The following is a 22,393-nucleotide window of genomic DNA, read 5'->3' on the forward strand; positions in this document are numbered from 1 at the left end:
CGCTTGGCGTGCACACGTTTCCAGCTCTGTCCAGCCGCGGCAGACGAGCCTCGCTAAGCTGCAGCGACAACAGGATTCGGCCTTAAAAAAAGCCCATCATCCAATTTTAAATTATTTATCCCTTAGAATAAAACAAAACTTGCTGCGAGACTTGATTACCCATGGGGACGCTTGATATTTGAAAATATAAAAGCCCGTTACTATTTATTTAAGGCTGGTAACACGGTCACAAAATGTAATTTTACATTTGAAAGTTAAATTTCACTCCTCACCCCCGAGGGAGGTTTGGAGTGAGTTTTGTTTTTTAAATAAGAAAAAAAAAAAAAAAACACGGCAGCATTTATGGAGACATAAAAGAGATCACACGGTGTGATAATAAATGTAAAGTGAGAAAACTGCCTTCGTGTTTTTTATATAAATGTTGGAAATTATTTATCCCACCGTTACACCGCAAACCGTGACTCTTTTGTTCAATTTTTATCACAATTTCTATATATATTTTTTTTTTTTGACTTTGTGAGGCCGGTTGAAATGATGTGTTGTTCGCGCACACGCCCCGGATGAAGGGTGTGTAAACTGGCGGGGCTGCTCTGCCACAGTGTGTGTGTCCTGGAATAAAACCCCGCTGTGCTTCCGGGGCACTGAGAATATATATTTTTTTTTATTTTATTTTTTTAAAGAAGTGAGATGGAATCCCCGCACGAATCTCCGTGTGAGTGGGCTGAGAGCTGAGTGAGTGGAGGGTCTGCAGGCCGCCGAGAGATGAGACAGGGGGCTGATAACCTCTGGTGGTGACCAGAGGAAAATATCAGGAAGTGCCTCAGCTCCCTCCTGCCTGGGACTTCTCTGTGTTGCCGAGTCGTTGTCGTTGCATCATCACTGGATCTGCCTCTTTGTGTATTTGTTTGTTTGTCTGTCAATATTACCGTGTAATCCCGGTCTCTGTCTCCACGCGGCCGCGTCTTTTGTTGAGGGATCATTTAGCTCATGATCTCATGTGGACAAGTTATTTATAGAAGTTGAGGGCCTGCTCGGAGGCACGGCGAGCAGAATGCAGGCGCTGTGGCTTGAAAACCCTGATAATTGCCATTATTTTTTTTCTTTTATTGTGTTTAAGGATATTAAGAAGGCACTCATATGGTTCTCATCTAGGGCCATCTTCCCCCCCGGGTTTCGCTCCAGTTATTGGTGAATCTTATTTAATTTTTTAGCTTTTTCAATCCGACGGTCCATTTCCAGCAGACTTCTACTGAAGGTGTATGAGCGGCCCCGCGCAGAGGAGCACTGCTCGCAATTCCATATTTATTATTAACTCAGTACCGTAGTCAGTGTGCTGTTTACATGTGTTTTTATACACACACACACACGCCGCAAATAAAAGGGTGAATTTTCTGGGAATTATTTCATAACTTATGTCTTCGACACAGTTTGACGCGGACGAAGCGGTCAAGTTCAAATGTTTCCAGGGCCCCTGCTTTGTGTTTGAACGTATCACTTTTAGAATTGCGTATTCGTGCGGAGGAACAGGAAAGATCCTGTTACATTGTGTTTTGCGGGGTATGATCTAAACGTTAACACTTCAGGAAACACGCCGTCCGAGGGGAGGTGGTGAATCCAGCCTCGAATATCACGTTGTAAACGGATTATAAACTTACACAAAAAAAAGAAAAAAGTTTGGTTCGGCCAAAGCGTCACCGCTTCCCTGTGTGTGTCCGGGCTTCGCTCGGTGGTTCGGATCCCCTCGGAGGGGGGCTTTAAATGGCAGCACTGGGCTATAACTGTGGCAACCTGCCCGCACAGAATCACACAGAGACAAGGAGAAGAAAAGCCCTTTGTTTGGACGATTGCCCCGTCTGGACAGGACCAATGGATTCCAGGAGGCGACCGCATTATCCGGGAGACTAGTGTACTAGACAGTGACCTTGACAGTCTGTATCCTCGCTCCTGCGACTTCCTTCCGCGGAGCTAGTTTTCGCCAAATGACAGCCGGCGAGGTCACGACGACGACGACGGCGGCGACGGTGGAGATGGGATGACATCATCCCGACGCCGGGGGGGAAGAGCCCCGGGCGGACGAGCGCCCGCTTTTGAATGGGGAATGCGGATGATTCGGGTGCAGCGGATTCGGAGGCGTGGGAGACATGCAACACATGGCCCTCTCTCTCTCCCTCTCCCGAGGTAAAAGACGACTGAGCCCCCCTCCCCCTACACACACACACACACACACACACACACACACACACACAGATCGCGTTTGCTGTAAAAATCACACTGCGTCGATTTGGTTTCCATGTTGCTGTTTTTTTTTTTCTTCTATAATTTTTTGTCCAGGCATTTGGCTACTTCTCGGTATTTGTCGGCGTGATGTCGCATCGTCAGACGTACTGATGTGATGTGACGTGATGTGACGTGTTGTGGTGTGTGTGTGAGTGTGTGTGTGTGTGTGTGTAGCCGCAGGGGCAACATGAGCCCGGGGGCCCGGGCGGAACCGATGCGGGATCCCTGAGAGCCTCTCCCCTCCGATGGCCCTCCGTCTATTTATGGCCCCCCGCGCCTTTAGGTTGGATAAGGGTGGCACGTCGACGTATGTGCGGCGATCAAATATCGGTCGCCTTGCAAATCGTTCCCAAAGCACTGTTTAAATGAATGTTAATGTGCTCACATAACACTTGGCTGGCAAAATTTGAGGCAGGCGACGGGACCCGCGCTGCACGCACGGTCACGCAACGCCGCCTCACCGTGTTTGGGATCGATTATTAAGTTGAATTATTCCGGCCCATATCGTACTTTTATTTTCGGGATAACTCGTTTAATTTAATTTAATCCCATCTTGGTCGGCCTTGTATTAATTCACTCGACGCGCTTTTTAAATTGAAATGATTCGCCCTGAGAGCAGTGGAGGGAAAAAAGGAAAAATAGTTTGTCGTTTGTTCATTTTATTTGCTGGGATTTTCGCTTCTCTCGTGCGTTCAAATGTAAAATCCAGCACTTTAGATTCAGTGTTTGGGCTCAAATTGAGCATTTAAATCGAGGATTTGAGTTCAAAATCAAGTTCAACCCTCCGACTCTGCGTGGTGAACTTGAGGGAATCGAGTTGTGTCTGCCCGCCGATGATCGCAACGACCACGTCCCCCTTTGTCCGCCTCACGGATCGATCCTGCTATTTATTTTCGATTGAATTCAACTTTAATTGATTTATTCCGAACCCGCCATGGCGGAGAAACGAGTTGCTGAGTTGGCTGAGTTTTCCTGATGCAGTTTCTTTTCCTACCCCTTTCTCTCCTTCTCAATATGTGTGCAAATTGACATGAAGATTTTTTTAAGCGTGCTATTATTTTAAAGAGACGAATTTCAGATGGTTCCGTTCGGATTATTTTTTGTGATAGTGTGCGGGGCGGTTGCAGGGACCCGCAGCCTGCGCACAATGCGGGAGTCACAGGTCAGTCATGGGAATACGTCCGAGGATGCGGATGGCAGTTTGATGAGCAACAAACCAGATCACAAATTCTTGCTCCAGCTGTTGGCATAATGTCTGAATGTTGTGCTCATAGTTGAACGAGGCCTTTCTCATTTCATTTTTTTTCTTTTACTCGCGTGTGTGTGTGTGTGTGTGTGTGTGAGTGTGTGTCTCAGGGAGGGGGTGACACTGATATTTGTCTGCAGAAGGGAATACATAAATAAGCGGATTAGCGAGTTGAAAAGCAGGGAGACCCTCGGCTGATTGAATCAGTTAAGTGTCCTCTGATATCTTGTAAAGTTCATATAAAAGAATTGTGAGAGGTATAACAATCCCTGCAGAGTTTGGCCGCCGGCGTTTATTGGAGGGGTCTGTTAAGGCTGTTCATCCGAGGTGTGCTGGAGAATATTATGAGAAATATCCCCTCCTAAAGTAACCCTGTAGAACACCGTCCTCTTTTACAGAGCCAGCGGTTTCAACCTGCTTGACCCTCGTACTGTAAATATGAGCGGCGAGTGGCGACGAGCATCAGTCTTTTCTTAAAACAAGCTTGTAAAATACAGACATCAGGGCTTTATGTGACGCGGGATTCCGCCGTCTTTCGCCCGGGAGGTGTCCCATGCAGACCCCAATTTAAGGGGAAATCGGCTATGTGTCTGGGAGAAGGGGGGGAAATGAAATCGCCTTTTGGAAAGAAAGTTTTCTTCTGCCACTGCCCAGAGTCCGTGGAAAAACAAAAAAAAAAAACAAAGCCTCCACGAGTGGGAGGAGAGAAAAAGACAAGCTCTTTTTTTCCGGTTCGGGAGCAAAAACGAGACTTTAAATTTTTAATAAAAAGGTTTATGGTATTTTTAAAAAGCATATAAACCCGCTGTTATACAGAAGTTAATGTTTTGTTTTGTCTCCGATGGACCAAGTGGGTGGTACCGTGTGTAGCAAGTTAGCCCCGACACGTGGTCCGCGGGCAGCCAATCAGGCGCCCCCTCAGGTTTAACTACGTTAAATGTCAGATTGCAATAAACTAGAAGCTGTTGGTCGGGCCCGCGGAAATGGGCGAGCATAATCTCCTTAATCCAGGGTTTGTGGGACCTTTGGTAAACATCCACACTGGAGACACATTTTACTTTCCGAATTTTAGAGCCTCAGGGGGACAACTGGCGGGGCTACCCTCTCTCTCCTACCCGAGAAGGGACAATGTTTGCTCCCTCCCGTGGAATCCTTCGGAGCCGTGCAATGGATACTCTCAGTCCTACTTTAGCAGCCCCGTGTCTATTAACCCTTCCTTCAACCGGTCGTGTGAAATCAGCAGACCCGAAGAAGGCAAGTGCTATTACAGCAACGGAACCAGGGAGACTTGTTCAGGTGGCAACAGCCTGAAGCGGGAGGACAGGGCGAGGGACACATCCTCCCTAGCATCCGAGCACGGGATGCACAGTGGGATTGGCAACACGGCCGCCTTCTCCAAATATGACTACGGCACCGAGCAGCTCTCCCAGGACCCGCCGTCCTGTCAGTCCATGGAGTCCGACTCCAGCTCGTCCCTGCTCAACGAGGGCGGCAAGACAGCATCCAGTGACACACAGACCCTGGTGTCACCGGGAAGCCATTCGAGCAACATAGCCGCAGGCGGAGGTGGGTGCCGTTTTCTCCCCTCTTTATTCCTTTTCTTTTTTTTTTCTTTTCATGACAATGATCAGCGAGGCGAGCTTTTCCCCCTGCCGTTATTTATAACCATGCTGCACGGGCGCTACGCCCGCGGTATAAAACCGTCGTGGACGCTCGTTATCGTGATGCACAACATGCAGCGCTGTGCAGCCTGCAGGGGAGTTGCGTGGTGCGCGGACGCCGCTAGGGGTTGCCCTAAAAGCCTCCCTCTCGCCATGTGCTTGTGTACAGTCGAGACCAGTGGACACCACAGCCTCTGGACCCCACCGCGTCAGCACGTTTCCGTCCGACCCGCCGCGTCCCCCCACCCCTCCACCCCCAGCCGCCCCCCCCTCCCCGCGCGTTCCCGCACTCTGTACACAGATTAGCGCTGCGGGTTAAAGAGCGTGAGTGCGCTGCGCTCCGCTGCATCGAAAAGACACTTTTCTCCCTTTTAATGACTTGTAAACTGAATTAATATCTGTCGCCGTGTGCGCGGGAGTCGTTTAATGTGCTCCGAAACTCGCAAATAAGTAGGTGTATTCGCGGGGCACAGCCTAATTATCACGTTAATGCAACTTTAACTGCAACAATAAAACTTTCTGTGACACACACACAACCGCCGTGTGTGTGTGTGTGTGTGTGTATGTGTGTGTGCATGTGTGTGTGTGTGTGTGTGTGTGTGTGTGTGTGTGTGAGTTGGTGCTGGTGGCCTCCACACGGGAGATTGAAAAATAATAAAACGGGCGGCTTTACCTCAAAGAAGTGGCCCGTGGCTTCTTTGTGTAAATGTAACATACGCGTTGGTATTGGAATAAGGTCTGTGTAATAGGGAGCTATCTCGGGGTGGAAAAATTAACAAAAAAAAAAAAGAAATCCGATTTGTGCGTGTGGAGAAAGTGACAGCTTCCAGGGGCGTTAGTTCACTGGATCTAATAAAAATGCAGAATCCCCACATCTGGGATCTTCTGCCAAATCCAGAAATCTGCCCTCCATTGGTCCTAATATCTGCTCACGCCTGATATCCACATTTCCCTCCTCCCCAAACGATCTGAGTGCACCATCTTTGTTTTTCGTCTTTTAAATCCCTGTCGCGTGTATTCGCATCACTAAGCCCAACAGTAAGGCGGTTATCCCCCCCTGCATGAGCAACTGACGCCCCTCTAAGCTCCTCATAACCTTGGAGGTGACCGTGATTTTGCAACTGTGGTGACTAATCCGTTGTGTGCCCCCCCCCCCCCCAACCCCCAACCCCCCAAACCTCCCACCCCAACCCCCTCCTCCTCCAGGAGCCCCGTGGTACCCGATGCACACTCGGACCAGAAAGAAGCGTAAACCCTATTCCAAACTTCAGCTGGCAGAGCTGGAGGGCGAATTCATGCTGAATGAGTTCATCACCAGACAGCGGCGGAGGGAGCTCTCCGACCGGCTGAACCTCAGTGACCAACAAGTCAAGATCTGGTTCCAGAACCGCAGGATGAAGAAGAAGAGACTCATGCTGAGGGAGCAAGCTCTGGCCTACTTTTAGAGATGCGACGCGGGGGTGAATCAATAGGCAGTAAAGAAGCCAAGCCTTCCGTGCTCCCTTAGGTCTTCTTCTTTCAGTGCATGCACTCATCTATCAATCTTTTACGTAGCAGTCGATTATTACGTTTTCTGATTTTTTTTTCCACCCCATCTCCTTAAAGGCAGCACAAACCTTAACGAGCAATTCTGGCATTCGTAGATATAAATGTCATTGTCGGTGAGACTGCGTTCTTGTTTCATGAAATCGCACAACGACACCCCCCAACACCACCACACCCCTTCCCCTCTTCCTCCCCATCCTTCCCTGTGAGAGTGTGTGTTTGCGTGTTGTTGCATTTTTTTTATGCGTGTGTGTATGTGCGTGTGTTTGTTGTTTTTTTTTCTGCTGGATGCATCCTCTTGGTTTCAGTCAAGGTCGACTGTCCCTTAAACGCAAATACAAACGGCCGGGCGGGAAGTGTCGCCGTAGCGTGTTTTTTTTTTTTTTTTTTTTTTTTGTTTTTTTGTCAACTTCTGGTGGGGACACACAATTTTGAGAGCATCATCTTGTTGTGGTCGGGGAGGATGAGGAGGGAGCAGGGCCTCCTGGAGGAAACCAGGAAAGTGGAGTCTTCGTTGAATAAGCGAGGGAGAAAGAGAGGAAAAGGTTGCGCGCCTGGCAGGTCTGGAACCGCATCCGCGCATTTGTTACTTCGACTTAACCAAAAGACGAAGGGCACAATTCCACTCGGTTACTTAACAGTCCCACAACCACAGTTTTGCTGGGCGAGAGAAATACATCGGTTTCGTTCCCTCCCCGTGGGTTTTCTCTGCCACACGTCGGTGGCACGTTCACGGTCACGGACAGGAAGTCTGAGAGTCTGGGGAGAGCAGAGCAGAGCAGAGACCGCATTGCGATCCATATCTGCCGGCTTTTTCTTTTTTCTTTGAGGGTGGGGGGTTAATGCGCATCGAATAGAAAAAGAAAAAACACACACATGCACACATTGTTTGCGTGAGAGTTTATGCAAAGTGTTTATTTTGTGCGCAGGGAAAGCGATTGTCGAAGAAGTGGGATCACCGTCCCAATACGGGCTTTGAGATGCTACCGGTCCAACTTTTTTTGCGCAGAGCTTTTTTTTTTTTTGCTCAACCCCTCCAGACAGACTCGGTTAAAAAAATAGGCCATGAACTAAAGACGTGCTTTAGGGACGAGGAGGTTTCGAGGCCCTAAAAATAAAGAGATAGAGCGTTTCTATATCTCGGTGCTCCTGATGACAATTAATCTGTAGAAATGTAGAATTGTGCGTCCCCTCAGCGGGGCGATGCCTGCCTCATCTGTCATGTATAACGAGTGAAGCTGTAGCAGTGAAATGTATTTGCAGCATGTTATTGATGTGAGAGAAAAAAGACGAAAAAAAAGCTATGTCATATTCTGCGGGCCACTCTTTCTGTAGGTGACTTTTTTATATATTTTTTTCTGTACAAAATTTCAAAAAAGACAAAACGAACACAGCGTTTTTGACACAGACGTCTACAAAGAATGTATTAATAACATAATAATAATTATTATTATTATTAGGATGGACGGGCGGAGGCTCTGATGCCTCCTTCGCGTACTTGCTCCGTGCAATGTGCTCAATGTTGTCCTATTCCATACCTTGTACTCGTGTATAACTTTGTAAAATGGAATTACATACGTTACTATTTTAATCCTATTTCAGGATGCGTTATTGCTATGTAATAGTGTTTTTATGTTATTTGACCGTCTTGTACAATGTCGCATTCCACATAGCCTATCTATGGTGGTCGGGGCTGGAAACATAGGCCTATTTTACCATACTGCCAAAAAATCCATTGAGAAAAATATTTTTTTTCCACCATAGCTCGGATGTAAAGACCCCCCCCCGCGCCCCCCGTTCCATTGTAGCGGTGGTTTCTCACCGTTCTTTTATTTCCTCCCTCATCGCATTCCCTCCTTTGCGTTTGTGAGGATTGCTGCATTGTCTTGTAAAAGTAATAATATTGAATGTATATGCGTAAGGTCTTCAATAAACAAAAATATTGAAAGGTTTATTGGTGTTCCCTCAGTCTGTCCCCGGGTCGGAAGCTTTTAGACGTGGTGGGTTTTTTTTGTGTGCGCCGGCTGCAGAGGTTGCTTTATTAGACCTGACCCGCTCCACGGTTTTGGTAATCCGCGTCCTGCGCGGTGAAATAAAGATCTGAACACTAACGGGGGGCATTCGGGGGTATTTGAGAGGGTGTTCTGTTGGCGCATAATTGCCCATGCTGTGAACTAGAAGCAATAGGAGCCCACACAGGTCGGGGTCCTGCGTTGCCGTGGCAGCTCACGAAGGTGTGCGGAAGGTGCAGCCCTCCGGGCGCACGGAGGGTTTCGGCCGGTCCTGCGCTGAATATTGTCTTGTTATGGTTTGGATGACTGTGTAATAACCGCATAGGTCGCCCATACAAATTAATATGTATTTGTATTTTTTATTGCCATTATTTTTGCTGCCGTGGTTTCTGTTGAAGTTGACCATAATCACTGTGACTGGTAGCTACAAGCCTATAACAGCGCAGCTAAACACGCAATGGCTCTGTAAAGCGGTAATAGGTCACACCTCAGTGCTTCATATACAAGCTTCCTGGACTCGTTCCTCCCCAGGCATCCCACCCTCTGATTTCCACAGGGAATCTATTAACACCGAATACACGCATACACACGCAGATTTTTTGAAAGGGGGGACCTATCCAATTGAGCACATCCTTAAACTCACACAGACGGTTTTATTGTAAATCCACATGTAAAAAAAATCCCCAAAGCTCTCCCTGCTGGCAAGTGTCAAGCAATGCAGGGGCCGCGCGTTGTTTTTCCTCCCACCGGTCTGACCGAGGCCCAACGCACGCGTCTTCACCGACTCCCGGTTATTTTCCCGTTTTTTTCGGTGAACCGTCTGGCCTCTGGCAGCCGACCCACTGATCTGCCTCCCTGGGGTAGTTTGTGCACGGTGGCCACATACACACACACACACGCGCGCGGTGTGACGTGATAACGGTACATAGTTCTCGCCACCGCCAACTTGAACATGTATCAACTGTTGAAAATGTAAGAATTGCTCTTTTATTAGTCAATCATGTTAGGACACGAACAACTTTGAGTCACAACCGCACGTTTTTCTATCACAGAGGCCTGTTGATCTCGGTCTCACACACATAAATACACACTGAGTAACCACACAAAAAGCCGACTCCATTCATCTGTTGTATACAATACCTAGTGTTTTGTAAACGTATTATAAACTCGTGTGTAGACTCTTTGGTGAGCGGAAAGGGGGGGTACCGGGGAGGGTGTGTGTGCCCGGGATGCGTTTGTTATTTTTGCAGTGACAAGAGAGAAAAACAAAACAATATGCAAAAAACACTGCACCTGAATATGAGAGGTATGCTGGTGGACCGGGACTCATAAAAAAATAGGGGGAAAATAGTGCTTTACTATTTTCCGTGCTCGGCCTGCAGCTCGCAGCAACTCATCCCCTTTTTCTTTCGCAGAATCCCAGCTTTTAAAGGACATCTTTATTTTAGCTGGGTATGGGATTGCCTGTGTGTGTGTGTGTGTGTCTATGGAGCGAGGAGGGGTGGGTGGTTGTGGTGGCATCCGCTGGGTTTATGTTTTGGAGAATGGCTTTCTTAAGCATCTGATTAAAAGCTGGTATGAAGATTCATTTAATTTGGTATAATGAATAGCCGGCATCTCGACATGGCTCTCAGATGACATACCAGCGCTCTCACTTCAAATTGTCCCCGCTCGTGTGGCAATGAAAAAGAAATGTAGCTGCGGTGATTTCCCTTATTTTTTTTGTTTTTATTTAGTACGCACCTTTACGCAGCGACGGCACGCTTCATATGTCCGTGTTTGTGTTTCATTAGAGACGCGCACGGTGTGCCATATTTCCGATTGACGGATCCGAAGCGCGGCCACTTTACCGTGTTAAGTGTTTACTAGAACTGTAGCAGAAGACCCTAAATTGCGCGCACGGGATTTGAGCGCTCGGAGCGCATCTTTCACACAATGTTTTTAAGCCATCAAATGCCTTGTTGACCACGAGAGGAGATAAACTGTTTTTTTTTTTTGCCTTGTGAAAATGGGTTTGCAGGAGAGTAATGGATGCACAGAGAGTAGCATCGCACCACCGGCCTGGTCCCGCACAACTTCCCACTCGTGTCCTGGAATATTCAAGGTCAACTGCGTGTGTGTGTGTGTGTGTGTGTGTGTGTGTGTGTGTGTGTGTGTGTGTGTGTGTGTGTTGTCCAGGGCCGGTGTGATGCGCTGGAATTTAACTGCTCGGAATTTAAGAGGCTTCATTAATCAGGTTTAATTACTTATATTCGCGACTCGTCATGGTCCGCCATCGGTGAAAACCGGGGCGGGAGGAAAATGGATAGAAACGAGGGGATTCGTTGTCAAAAAAAAAACATCAGAATGATCTCCCGTGCAGGTAACCCACAGAAGCGGCCTCTCGGTAATTCTTTTTATTTTTTCCCGGGGATAAAGTTTGCAGAAACAATCCAAGTCGTGTCTTTTCTCCGCCACTTTAAGTCTTTTACCACACGTTTGTCGTGCAGATGTCGCTGCGTGTTTGCGCGACTGTCAGGGGGAACAACAACTTGGCCGCCTCGCTTTTGTGCCAAACGGATATTTAAACAAGGAGACTTGAATGGGTTGTTTCAGACCTTGACGTTGATGCGATGTGTACCGCTGTTTTTTTTTTATTTTTTTTTTATTATTTTTCTCTTCCTTTCTGCCTTTATATTGATATTTTTATTACGCTCGCCGTATTCCCGTGACAGACGCGTTCTTTCTTGGCATCCGCAGACGACAATCAAAAAAAGAAAAAAGGAGTAAACAATTCACAAGCCACCAGCATACAGTAGCTTTCAGCAATCTGCATAGTCTGCACTCTTATTTATCTAAATCTTCGATATTTGCAAGCAAAGAGAAAATAAACGGGGCCATGCCGCGGAACCTCGAGCACTTTGAATTGTAAACAGGGTGAAATCTCACTTGGCTTTGCAGCTCTTTTTTTTACAATAGGTCTGTCCCCGCTCCTGAGCACTTTTGACTTTGAGACTGGCTAAATCTGTTTATGGCGGCCTGTCTCCACGTCCCAAAGGTCAGCGAGCCTCCCGGTGCCCTTCGCAGAGAACTTGTGTGACATGTGGTCTGACGTCCCCCGCCGCCTCTCTGCGCTTTATTGTGCGAAGTTGGGGAGGAAAATACAAAGCAATGTTATTCAAAGCAATGTTATTCGCACTTACATTAATGCGTGTACGTGCGTAAGAAAGTTGCCGTGTGTGTGTGTGTGTGTGTGTGCCGGTTAATATGATAGAGAAAGAGTGTACAGACTGAATCCTTATCTCTGCGGTCTTTTCTCGGAGCGGTTATATATCGATTTTGACATGATTCGAAATGAGATCTATACGAGCTCCATTTTTCCACAGATGAACAATCTTATCAATTTCGCAGGTCCAACAGCCCCCGCATACACACCGCGTGCGTGTCCGTGTGTGTGTGTCCGTGTGTGTGTGTATGTGTGTGTACGAGAGACTTTTCATTGCAGTCCTCACAGAGCCATTTGTCCCTAATGTACAGAAATGAAATATCTTACGTTTTGAAAATTGAGTGACTTCGCCATTGCAAAAAATATTGATTCGATATCGTCCATTTTCCCTCTTATATTCGTCTGGACTGACGTTTTGAAACTATCTGAATGAACCCACGCTCGGAGAGCATATTGATCTGGAATATCTGCAGTGTCATACGACGTTTTTTTTTTAATTTCTCTGTTTAGAACCGCATGATTTCACCCCCCCCCTCCCTTTTTCTTCTTTCCGCGAGAAGCTCTGAATGAATTCCTCCGAGACGTTTAACATTTTGGACTTGGGCCGTCGTTTCCAGGCCGACCGATTTGCTGAAGGTCAAGGCGCAGGGAGCACGCACAAACGCGGAGCCCCTGGACTTTTACGCACAGGAACAGACAAATATCACCGTCACCTGTTCCCTCCACAGCGGACCACCGAATAATAGTGAGCCAGGAAAAGCGCAGTCTCGATTAAGACAAATCTGCAGCTCAATATGCAAAGGCAATTTAAACTAGATGTTTAAACGGTACCTGCGACTCCGGGGCTGCAGAGCCTCCGAAGCCTCGGCTCTGCTGACGTGCCCCGCCGGTCCCGTGTGAGGCCGGCGCAAAAACAAAATCATGTGTAGAAGATAAACGAGGCGCACGGCGGTTGTCAGAACCGCAATTTCGTTTTCTACGTCAAATCAAATTATTAGTCAAGGCGCATATTGTGCCCTCGACAAATGGGCTATTTGCGCCGCCTCGTGCGTAATTAATAAAAATAATAAACAATGAACACCACCTTTAAACAGATTTTTTTTTAATTCTAGGAGTCAACGTTTGATTAATTCTCAATATGCGGCTTCGGAAGTGGGTGAGAGGTTTATCTGCAGGTACCGGATGTCTGAGGAGAGCCGCACCCTAAATACATCTGCAACAAACACTTCAGCATGTGACAGGTCGCCGCTCCGAGACGTTTCCGCACAGAAGACGCTTTATATTTAACGTTAATAGACTGGTATGAACCCTGGAGCCTTCCTCCTCACCCCCCTCTCCGCTTATCTAACCTTCATTCACGAATACAGACAAAGAGCAGTCCCTGTTTCTCAACTGCAGAAGACTCCCAGGTTCGCTCCGCACCTTCCAAATAACTCAGTGGACTCGGAGCGTGGAGGGTTTCTGTTGACGTGGAAGCATTTAGTACTTACAATAAAAAAAATAGAAATAAAATAAAATAAAAAATAAGTTAAGATGTTATTGTGAAAGCTTTACGTCCGGGGTTGTTGGGAGAGAGAGAAAGAGAGATCGCTTTCAAATGTAACGATTGCACGCACACACACACACACACACACACACACACACACACACACACACACACACACACACACACACACACACACACACACACACACATCCTTATCTTGTGAGCCGCCGTCGCCGCCGCAGATGCGTCACGCCAAGGTGCATCGACGGAGAGCTCGGTGGGAAAGAGGAGGAAGCGGAAAAGGGGGGCCAAGCCAGGCTCTTTAGTGTCGCTCCAAACCGTTCGCAGCTCATACAGCCGCGTTTAACTGCCCGACTTACATCCAATTAAACTTATCTAGGCCATGAGGGGACCGTAATATGATTACACAGGCTGCCCGCGTTTAGCCTGGCCGTGCAGCGGGGCTCCCGGTGCACAGCGCCCATTGTTTACGCCTCATGTTGCAAGTCATATTATTCTTTATCTTTCTTTTTCTTTTCTTTTTTTTTTTGGTTCGGAAAGGAGGGTGTCGTTTTGTGCATTTTGGCACACATTTATTGAAACGCAGCAAGAGCCTTGTGCAAATTTCGTGTAGCGACATATATATGTATTTTTTTTTCTCCTTCCTCAAGAGCTCCTCTTTCTCGTTTTCAGAAGAAGAGGGAGACACCTAACCATTGTAATTATGGTGCGAGGTTGCAAATACATAGCTTAAATTCCACACACAGTCAGTCGTAAAGTTAGTGCTCCAACAGATTTTACGCGAAGGAGAAGAAACGTTAACGCCTTTTACCTTATAGCATGGGGTGTGAGGGAAAAAAACAGTAAGAGTGAGATTTTTAAAACTAAATTAAAATATGTACATATTGGGGAGAAAATGTGAATGCAGACGAGTTGTTCTGCGCCACAGATGATCTCCAAACTGGGATACAGTCATAAGGTGCAGCCGGAGCGGGTCGTCCCGGGTCCTACTGCCTGCAGACTATCGGCCGCGGCCGCTCCTGCCGCCCAGGAAAACAAACACCGGCTGCAGCTCGGTTCTTTGACTGGCGGCCGGTGCGAACACAGCACAGCCTTTTCAACCCTCAAAAGGGGGATATTGTCAAATGATGGACGCCGGCCAGTCATATTTAGCCACATTATGACAGCCAGGAGCTCTAGACGGCCTCTTCCTCTTTCTCATCGCTCATATGCTGTAATTACTGCGGCGTGCTGAGCCTCTCCATGTTAGCTGCTAGTCATCTGCAACCACCAAGTTTATTTTCCCCCTTGCCACCCCCCTCTGTCGCTTTCCCTTTTTTATTTTATTATTGTTATTATTTTCCCGTTTTATTCCTCGCGTCGAATAACAGTGGTGCTAATAGCCCACGCACCATTGAGCTGATTGTAGCCACCGAAATAATTTCACAATATTGATTTAGACCGTCTTTCCTTTTGGTTGTGCAAGCCCGCCCTATTTCACACTATTAAAAATAAAGCGGTGACATGTTCATGCGTAAAAGCGCTCCACGCGGCGGGGAATCTTGTATTTTTATTTTATTCCTTTTTTACCCGCAATTCGCCGATATGAATTCACGGGGCACAAATAGGATGTCTTTCATGACATCTGATATTCCGAATAGTTTCTGAGTAATGTCTGATCACATGGAAATATGAAAAACCTCGGAATGCGAACGCTGGATGTGTGTGAGGCGGTTCCACCTCCGGCTTGTCCTCCCGGTCCGGCGCGGAGACGAAGGTGCTTTTCGTGCGTCTGTTTATTTTTTAATTTAGTTGTTGTTTTTTCAGACCGTTTTTGAAGGATGTGGAATATTTAGTCAGTGATATCTAAATTCCTCTCATTCTCCACATTTAGTTTTTTTTTTTTTTTCCTGCGGAACAAAGGGATTTAGTGTTACTACTGCCATTCGGTGGTTTTTATGGTGGACGTAGAGAGGATTTTAGTGGTCAAATTCAAGTGCTGTGTCTGGACAGCTGTCTGCTTTCTTTGTACTTGGATGCGGGATGCATCATGTGAGACAACCTTTTGTCTGTAGGGGTAGTAAACAAGCTAATGCCAAAGCCACCTTCCCCACAAATACCCACAGACCCACTGGATCCCCCAACCGTGGACTTCAAGTTCTGTGTGCTACCCCGGGAGTCCCAACTTTGTTTTCCACTTAGTCGTGAAAAGACCCACAACGCGGGAACCCCGGCGTTATTGAGAATATTGGATAATAATTCAAGAGTCTATTGCAACATTTCGGAAGTGGTCCATAATCATAAACAATGGGCCATTATATTAATTCCACCTTGTGATTGTATCAGTTACTCTATAAAGATCCGAGGATGGCCCTCAACAGTACAATTAAAAGTTTACAATGAAGCCGGAAAAAAAGGAACACGCAGGCGCATCTTTTCTCCAAACCGTTCAATTTATTGCAATTTTACTTCAAAATAAAAAATAAAAAAAAAAGAAAGGAAGAAAAAATGAGCTGGTTGGTGTGCATGTCACTGTTATAGCAGTCCTCAAAAGATAAATGTTGACATTGACTTGGAAAATAAAATGATCAGAGCAGCTGGGACTTATTTAATTTTAGAGGGAAACGTCGGTTGCACTCTTACTGTTCGGTCAACGGGCCCGGGCTGTGTGGCCTCTGAGGCGGACTCGCTCTGCAGACGCGCCTTTAAAAGGGGAAACTAAATATAAGAATTAGAAAAAAAAGCTGAAAAGTAAAATATGTGTGAGTGAAATGAGACGCGCCGTGCCATGGTATCGGCGGGAGTGGGTCCCTTTTAAAAGAATTTCCACGCTGGAGGTAGAAGTGCCAGCTCCGTTGTCCATTTCTGTAGTTTTCTTCTTTTTTTTTTTGTTGTTGTTGTTTGTGCATTTTTTCTTATATCCCACTAGTGTTGACCCCCCCTCCCCTCCACCACCACCCCTCCCTGTCCCTCCCTCCCTCCCCCCACCCTGCTAATATGCCCCTGTCCCAGGGCTTCTCTGGCAGTCATCTCCTGCTGGAACTTGGACTCAGAAAGGCGCAGTTGTCCTCAGTGCGTTCCGGATCCAGAGTCAAACGGAATCAGATGTCGGTTTGCACGGGAGCTCGCTCGCGGTGCTCGGTCCACGCTGCGTGAAACCCACGCTACCAACCCACCCACTCAACACCACGTCTCAGCCTTGTTCTGCAACCGGATCACAGTCGGGGTGTTCATTTCGATAAACCGGAGAGAGAGAGAGAGAGGGAGAAAACAATAACTGCGCTGTCGAATTAATATGTGACACAATGTTAAACAAATGAGCCGAGGCCACCCGCACCTGTTTAATACTTACTGGTGCAACAGGCTCATGTAGCCACCAGAAATAAAATGGGTATCAAAACGGATAATAGAAGCCTCATGAAAAGATTCCCCTGCACTGTCGAACCAGTGTGTAAATGTCACGGGTGGGGTGGGTGGGTAGGGGCGGCTGGACGACAAACACGAATTTCACCGGCGTGGTTGAAAGTTATATAGCGATTTTTTATTATTTTTTAAAGACAAAGACTAGGGTTATGAGTTGTGCTTTCACGGTATTTTTTTAATGCGTTTCTCCACGTTCAGAGCGGCGAGTCCACTTTTACCCACTTTCCTCCTCCACACACACACACTTACACACACACATACACACACGCGATTTGCTCTGCAGTGTAAAAGTCAAAAAATAAAAAATAAAAAAATACTCACAACCTTTTTAAAATCTAGACATGGATGATATATCAATCTATGTGACGGATTTGATCAGCGCGACACAATATTAACGATAATGGTATTCATAATAATAATAATAATAGTGATAATAATAATAATAATGATAATAGTAATAATATCAGTTCCATGTATTATGCAGTGTGCAGTGTTTGTGCAGCGGCTGCTGTGAGAACTAGCTCCAGCCTAGCCCTCCACCATCCCATAAACATAAACACGCACAGCGCATATACCATCTATAATTGTCATAAGCCTTCAAAGGAGGAATTTAGTTACTGTTTCCCTTTGTGCGTCCGTTTGTGCGGTTGCTATAGAAAATTAGTCGTTTGAACCTCCTCAATCTTACTAAACCCAACCACTCCTACACATCCAACTCTTCCAAATTGATATATGACAATATCTACTTTCGATCACGTGTCCGCGAGGCGACTTAGACGGATTGCGCGTCATCTCGCCTTCCCAAATTTTTCTCTTCTGCTGCAGCTCGTATCCAAAACATCTATCCACGGGAGTACGAGAGAGAGAGAACGATGTTTAACTCGGTGAATCTGGGCAACTTCTGCTCCCAGACGCGCAAAGACCGGACATCCGAGTTTGGGGACAGGACGGGCTGCGCGTCTAACATCTACCTCCCCAGCTGCACCTACTACGTGCCCGAGTTTTCCGCCGTCTCCTCGTTCCTTCCGCAGGCCCCGTCCCGGCAAATCAGCTATCCTTATTCCACAAATCTGTCTCAAGTGCCGCCGGTGCGGGAGGTCTCGTACGGCTTGGACCCCGCCAGCAAATGGCACCACAGAGGCAACTATGCGTCGTGCTACTCGGGAGACGACCTGGTGCATAGGGACTGTCTTCCACCATCCACCATGACAGAAATGCTTATGAAGAACGAGAGCGTGTACAGCCACCACCACCACCATCACACCCACCCGGGCTCCGCGCACCCTTCCACAGGTTTCTACTCCGGCGTAGGCAAGAACAACGTCCTCCCGCAGGGTTTCGACCGCTTTTTCGAGACGGCGTACTGCAGCAGCACGGACAGTCAGTCAGACAATTGTTTACAAAAGGGCGAGGGGGGAAAGCTGGAGAGCGACTCCCAGCAGCAGCAGCAGCAGCAGCAACAACAACAGCAGCAGCAGCAGCAGCAGCAGCAATCCACAGCCTCCGCTCCCGGAGCCTCGGAGCCGGACAAGGAGCCGGAGGACGAGGAGGAACACACGAATTCGGGCTCTTGCACGTCGTCCTCCGCCACGAACAAGGACGCCAACGCCAACAAGAGCAGCCACTCGAGTAGGTATACCGAAGCTGTAAAACGCGGGGAGAAGGTTAAGGGGACCAGCCCGGTGTTTTGTCGGTCAGATTTTATGTGGAGTTTTATAAGCATTCAAAGGATTTTATTATAACCCTACAAAGCTCTTTCTTGCAACGGGAAGAATTTTTACGATGGGAAAGCGCTTTGAAAAAAAGGGATGTTACACACAGACGCGTCCGTGGCGAGAGTCTGTGAAATTTTTAAAGAGAGAGCCATTGTGACAAATGTTAACTTTGATCGTGAACTTGCGTTGGGCATTTTAAGGGATTTTTTTCTCTTCTCGTTGGGTTGTCGAGAGTAAAAACCAATTGGGCAGAACACTGCTTTTGGCGTCTTGTGAATTCTCCCCTTCTTTTTTTTTTTTTAGCACCGGCGTTGCCCGCAAAACACACGCTTGCACACCAGCATTACACACTTTACGGTTCCAGGCGTTCTTCTCCGGGGCTCCACTTTCTATCGCTCCGGAAAACAGACAGTCTCCATTTACAGACACCCACTCAATGAATCGCCTATGCAAAGAATGCACGGTGCCTGCAAAATCGGTGGCCACTGCTTGCTCGGTGCGGGCGAAAGGAGACGAATCGGGTTTTAAATCCGCCCCAAAGATCCCCGCCATTCACACTGACAACAAGCCCGGCGAAGCCCGATCGTTGCTGATTAAAAGCCTGTGTTTAGGATTAAACGCCCGGGAATCCATTAACCCAGGGGCTCTGCAGATAGAAGCTAGCTGGAGCTGACGTTTACCCCCCCCCCCCACCACCACCACCACACACACACACACACACACACACACACACACACACACTGTGAGTGTTGCTTTCTCTAGCACGAAAAACAATAAAAAAAAATCTATTTCCCCCTGTCACCTGTTTGATAAGAAGTTATAGGACCACCGAGGTCTGCAAAGAGCCGCTGCAAACGCATGTGAAGTGACTGCCAGAAAGACTGTGTAAATTGTTAGTTTAGCTCCAGAGGAATGTGACGCACATAATGCGGCGAAATACTTCTGTTGTTGTGTATTTATAACAGATAAACACGTACTTAGAGGCTGTAAGTCGATATTATTTACTCGAAGCGATTCGGATATTTAACACTCTCCACGGCTGCTTTATCTGATCGCCTCAGCGGCTCCGCCTGATGAATGTGATCACTGACACCCAAATGCCCGCCACTTCTTTTATCTACTCCACATTTATGCACAATTATTCAGCCCGATTTTTATCTCTCATTCATTTATTTCTTATCTCCCTTTGATTTTATTTGGTTTATTCTTTCTTTATTTCACTTTGAAATGTCGACTCTCTCCACCCCTCCCCTCAGGCACCCCTCGCACAAGGAAGAAGAGGTGTCCCTACTCCAAGTTTCAGATCCGAGAGCTGGAGCGGGAGTTCTTCTTTAACGTTTACATCAACAAGGAGAAGCGGCTGCAGCTGTCCAGAATGCTGAACCTCACCGACCGCCAGGTCAAAATCTGGTTTCAGAATAGGAGAATGAAGGAGAAGAAGCTGAGCAGGGATCGCCTGCAGTACTTCTCTGGGAACCCCCTGTTGTGAGCGCAGAGCGTGGGGTGTCACGGTGTCGCTCCGTGACACGACAGGCCTCCACTTATCTCAATGAATTGTAATCGTGGGTATAACTATTCTCTTAAGGGAGCCCATAACACCCCCAGTGCAATGCTAAAGCGGACAGTCGGGCCTGCTCCGGAGCGAAATCGCCATTTTCTTATTGCGCGCCGGGGCGGCGGTGAATTTCTTGCTGTCTCTCAGAAAAGATAGGAAACGTAAAAAAATATATATAAAAAAAAACAAACAGGCCTATGGTTAATAATCATTTATACCTTTGCTGTTACTGAATATGACCTTCTATTTATCACCATTCTCCATTATGTTTATTCTATTGTTCATATAGACCTATTTGTCATATTTGTTTTAAAAAGGAAAAAAATCCGATGTAACAGTTTGAAACCTTCTTGCGCAGAAAACTAGCCTTCCCCCACATCCCCCTCTGGTCTCTATATATACATATATACATATATATATATTTATAATATGTATATATATATATATATGTGTGTGTGTGTGGGTGTGTGTGTGTGTGTGTGCCAGAGTATGGAAAATGTTATAGCAAATCGCCAGGCTGCATTTTCCCCCCGCCGTTGAGAACTGTGACGTCCAATCTGTGAAAAGTATATTCCCCTTGTACAGAGCAGGCTATGCAACATGCATTCGTGACTGTAAATAGGCGTATGTTGAATTTCCTCCCTCCCCCCAACACCGCCACCTCTTCTCCCCGCTGCTATTTTCAGTTGACCGACCAGAGTTCACAGCTTTAATACCCAGACTGGTTAAATTATTTGCTTAAATACACCGGGGCTTTTCATTACAGAGATCGGAGGTGGGGGTGGGGTGGGGGGGGGTGGACTGTCGGCCTGTGTATCATTAATATAATACCTATGAAATAAACAAAAGACGTATAGGCAGAAAAGAAAAAAAAAAGAAAAAAGGACTTTGTGCTTTTTGTGCTATCCGTTGCACCACCCTTTTTAAAATGATCGCATATGAGACTACATTTATTTTTTGTTTGTTTTGTTTTTTATTTTTGTCAATTTTCCTGAACACGTCTCAGAGAGCTGTGGCAATACATGTATTTGTCAGACATGGCCCGGCACGGGTGACATTATCACGCATTGTTGCGCGCCGGGCCGCGGTGTCAGCGGGGCCGCTGGAATCACCCGGGCCGGCATTAAAGATTGAAATCGAGTCAAACGAGGATAGAGGCCAGATCTGACCGAAAATAGACGAAGAGAGTGGAATGATAAGCTCTTTTAGTGGCCACTAAATGGAATCGCCACTCATGTAGGCCAGTCTAGACACCGCCATAAAGACACGGGCACTAAATGGCTATTTTTTTACCCTTAATTGCACCGTCTGTTCGCGGGGGACAGCATTCTCTTCCGCAGTAAATAGTAAACAAGCAAAGACTGGATGTCCGAAAAGGGGGGTGGGGGGTTAGGAAGGGCTGGGGGTTAGGGGGAAGGTTAGACGTTCCAGGAGTTTTTCGACATGAACTCGGACCGTGCAGTCTGCAACGTCAAACCAACCCCCCCCACCTCCTCTTCCCTCCCCATCCTCCTTCCCTCCCCCTCCGCACACATCCACCCTTCCCTCCATTCTTAACGCGACGATGGGAAAAAAAAATCCCCGCAACAAACACGGTCTTTGCAGTGTAAGAGGTTTGCCCCCTGCCTGTCAGCATATTTTCTAAATCCATATAAATACATATGTATATATCTTTTTTTTTGCCCAGGGGGACTCTATAGATAAAGGTAAGCGTTTCTATACTCGTTGGTTTAAATCACAGCCTATGTCAATCCATCAGTTGTGAATAAATATAACTCTTGACGAATTGGGCCTTGTCTCATTCGAACCCCAGGCGGCCTTTTTTTTTATTTATTTATTGCATGCGTGAACGCCGCATTTAATGCTCGTGCGCGCGCCTTCCAGCATATGTGTGTGTGTGTGTGTGTGTGTGTGGGTGTGTGTGCGCCGCATGCATTAACCACGATGTACAATTAAACGTAGTCTTTGAACTTCAATAATGTCAAGGCCTTCACCTTTAACCCGCCGCAATAAAGCGGAATCAAGGAGCCTCTTTAACCCGGAAATGTGTGCCGCCGGCGGGCTGGGCCAATGGGAGACAGTGGGAACGCGACGTGGAATGTGTGCAGGGATCAACTTTGACCCTTTGCATTAAACTGCGGCAGGTAACTTTGCCAGCTTTAGCACGCCCAGTAAATACACTTTATTGTCCTTGTAAAATGTATACGTTTTTCCACGCACGGGGCGTTTTATACCATGTTAGTATCAACTGCAGGATTGTTTGTATGA

The 22,393-nt window shown here is 47.0% G+C and overlaps 2 protein-coding genes across 3 annotated transcripts; both read left to right on the plus strand.

The window, feature by feature from the left end:
* Positions 1–2,077: 2,077 nt before the first annotated feature.
* Positions 2,078–8,643, plus strand: hoxc12a (homeobox C12a). Of its 2 annotated transcripts, XM_086141578.1 has the most exons (3): positions 2,078–2,178; positions 4,596–5,089; positions 6,391–8,643. In XM_086141578.1, the coding sequence occupies exons 1-3, from the start codon at positions 2,099–2,101 to the stop codon at positions 6,627–6,629; spliced, it is 813 nt and encodes a 270-aa protein (XP_085997704.1). In that variant the 5' UTR covers positions 2,078–2,098; the 3' UTR covers positions 6,630–8,643. The 2 variants fall into 2 exon arrangements, with proteins under 2 accessions (XP_085997704.1, XP_085997703.1); XM_086141577.1 differs by lacking the exon at positions 2,078–2,178 and having other exon boundaries at positions 4,378–5,089.
* A 9,020-nt stretch (positions 8,644–17,663) lies between these two features.
* Positions 17,664–21,927, plus strand: hoxc11a (homeobox C11a). The gene is made up of 2 exons (XM_086141548.1): positions 17,664–18,484; positions 19,827–21,927. Exons 1-2 carry the CDS (start codon positions 17,728–17,730, stop codon positions 20,057–20,059), a joined length of 990 nt encoding a protein of 329 aa, XP_085997674.1. The 5' UTR covers positions 17,664–17,727; the 3' UTR covers positions 20,060–21,927.
* Positions 21,928–22,393: the final 466 nt, after the last annotated feature.

Source organism: Fistularia commersonii, chromosome 34 (genome assembly GCF_037954325.1).
Source record: "Fistularia commersonii isolate RoL2024-O1a breed Wild chromosome 34, RoL_Fcom_v1.0, whole genome shotgun sequence".
In the NCBI taxonomy this organism is placed as follows: domain Eukaryota; kingdom Metazoa; phylum Chordata; class Actinopteri; order Syngnathiformes; family Fistulariidae; genus Fistularia; species Fistularia commersonii.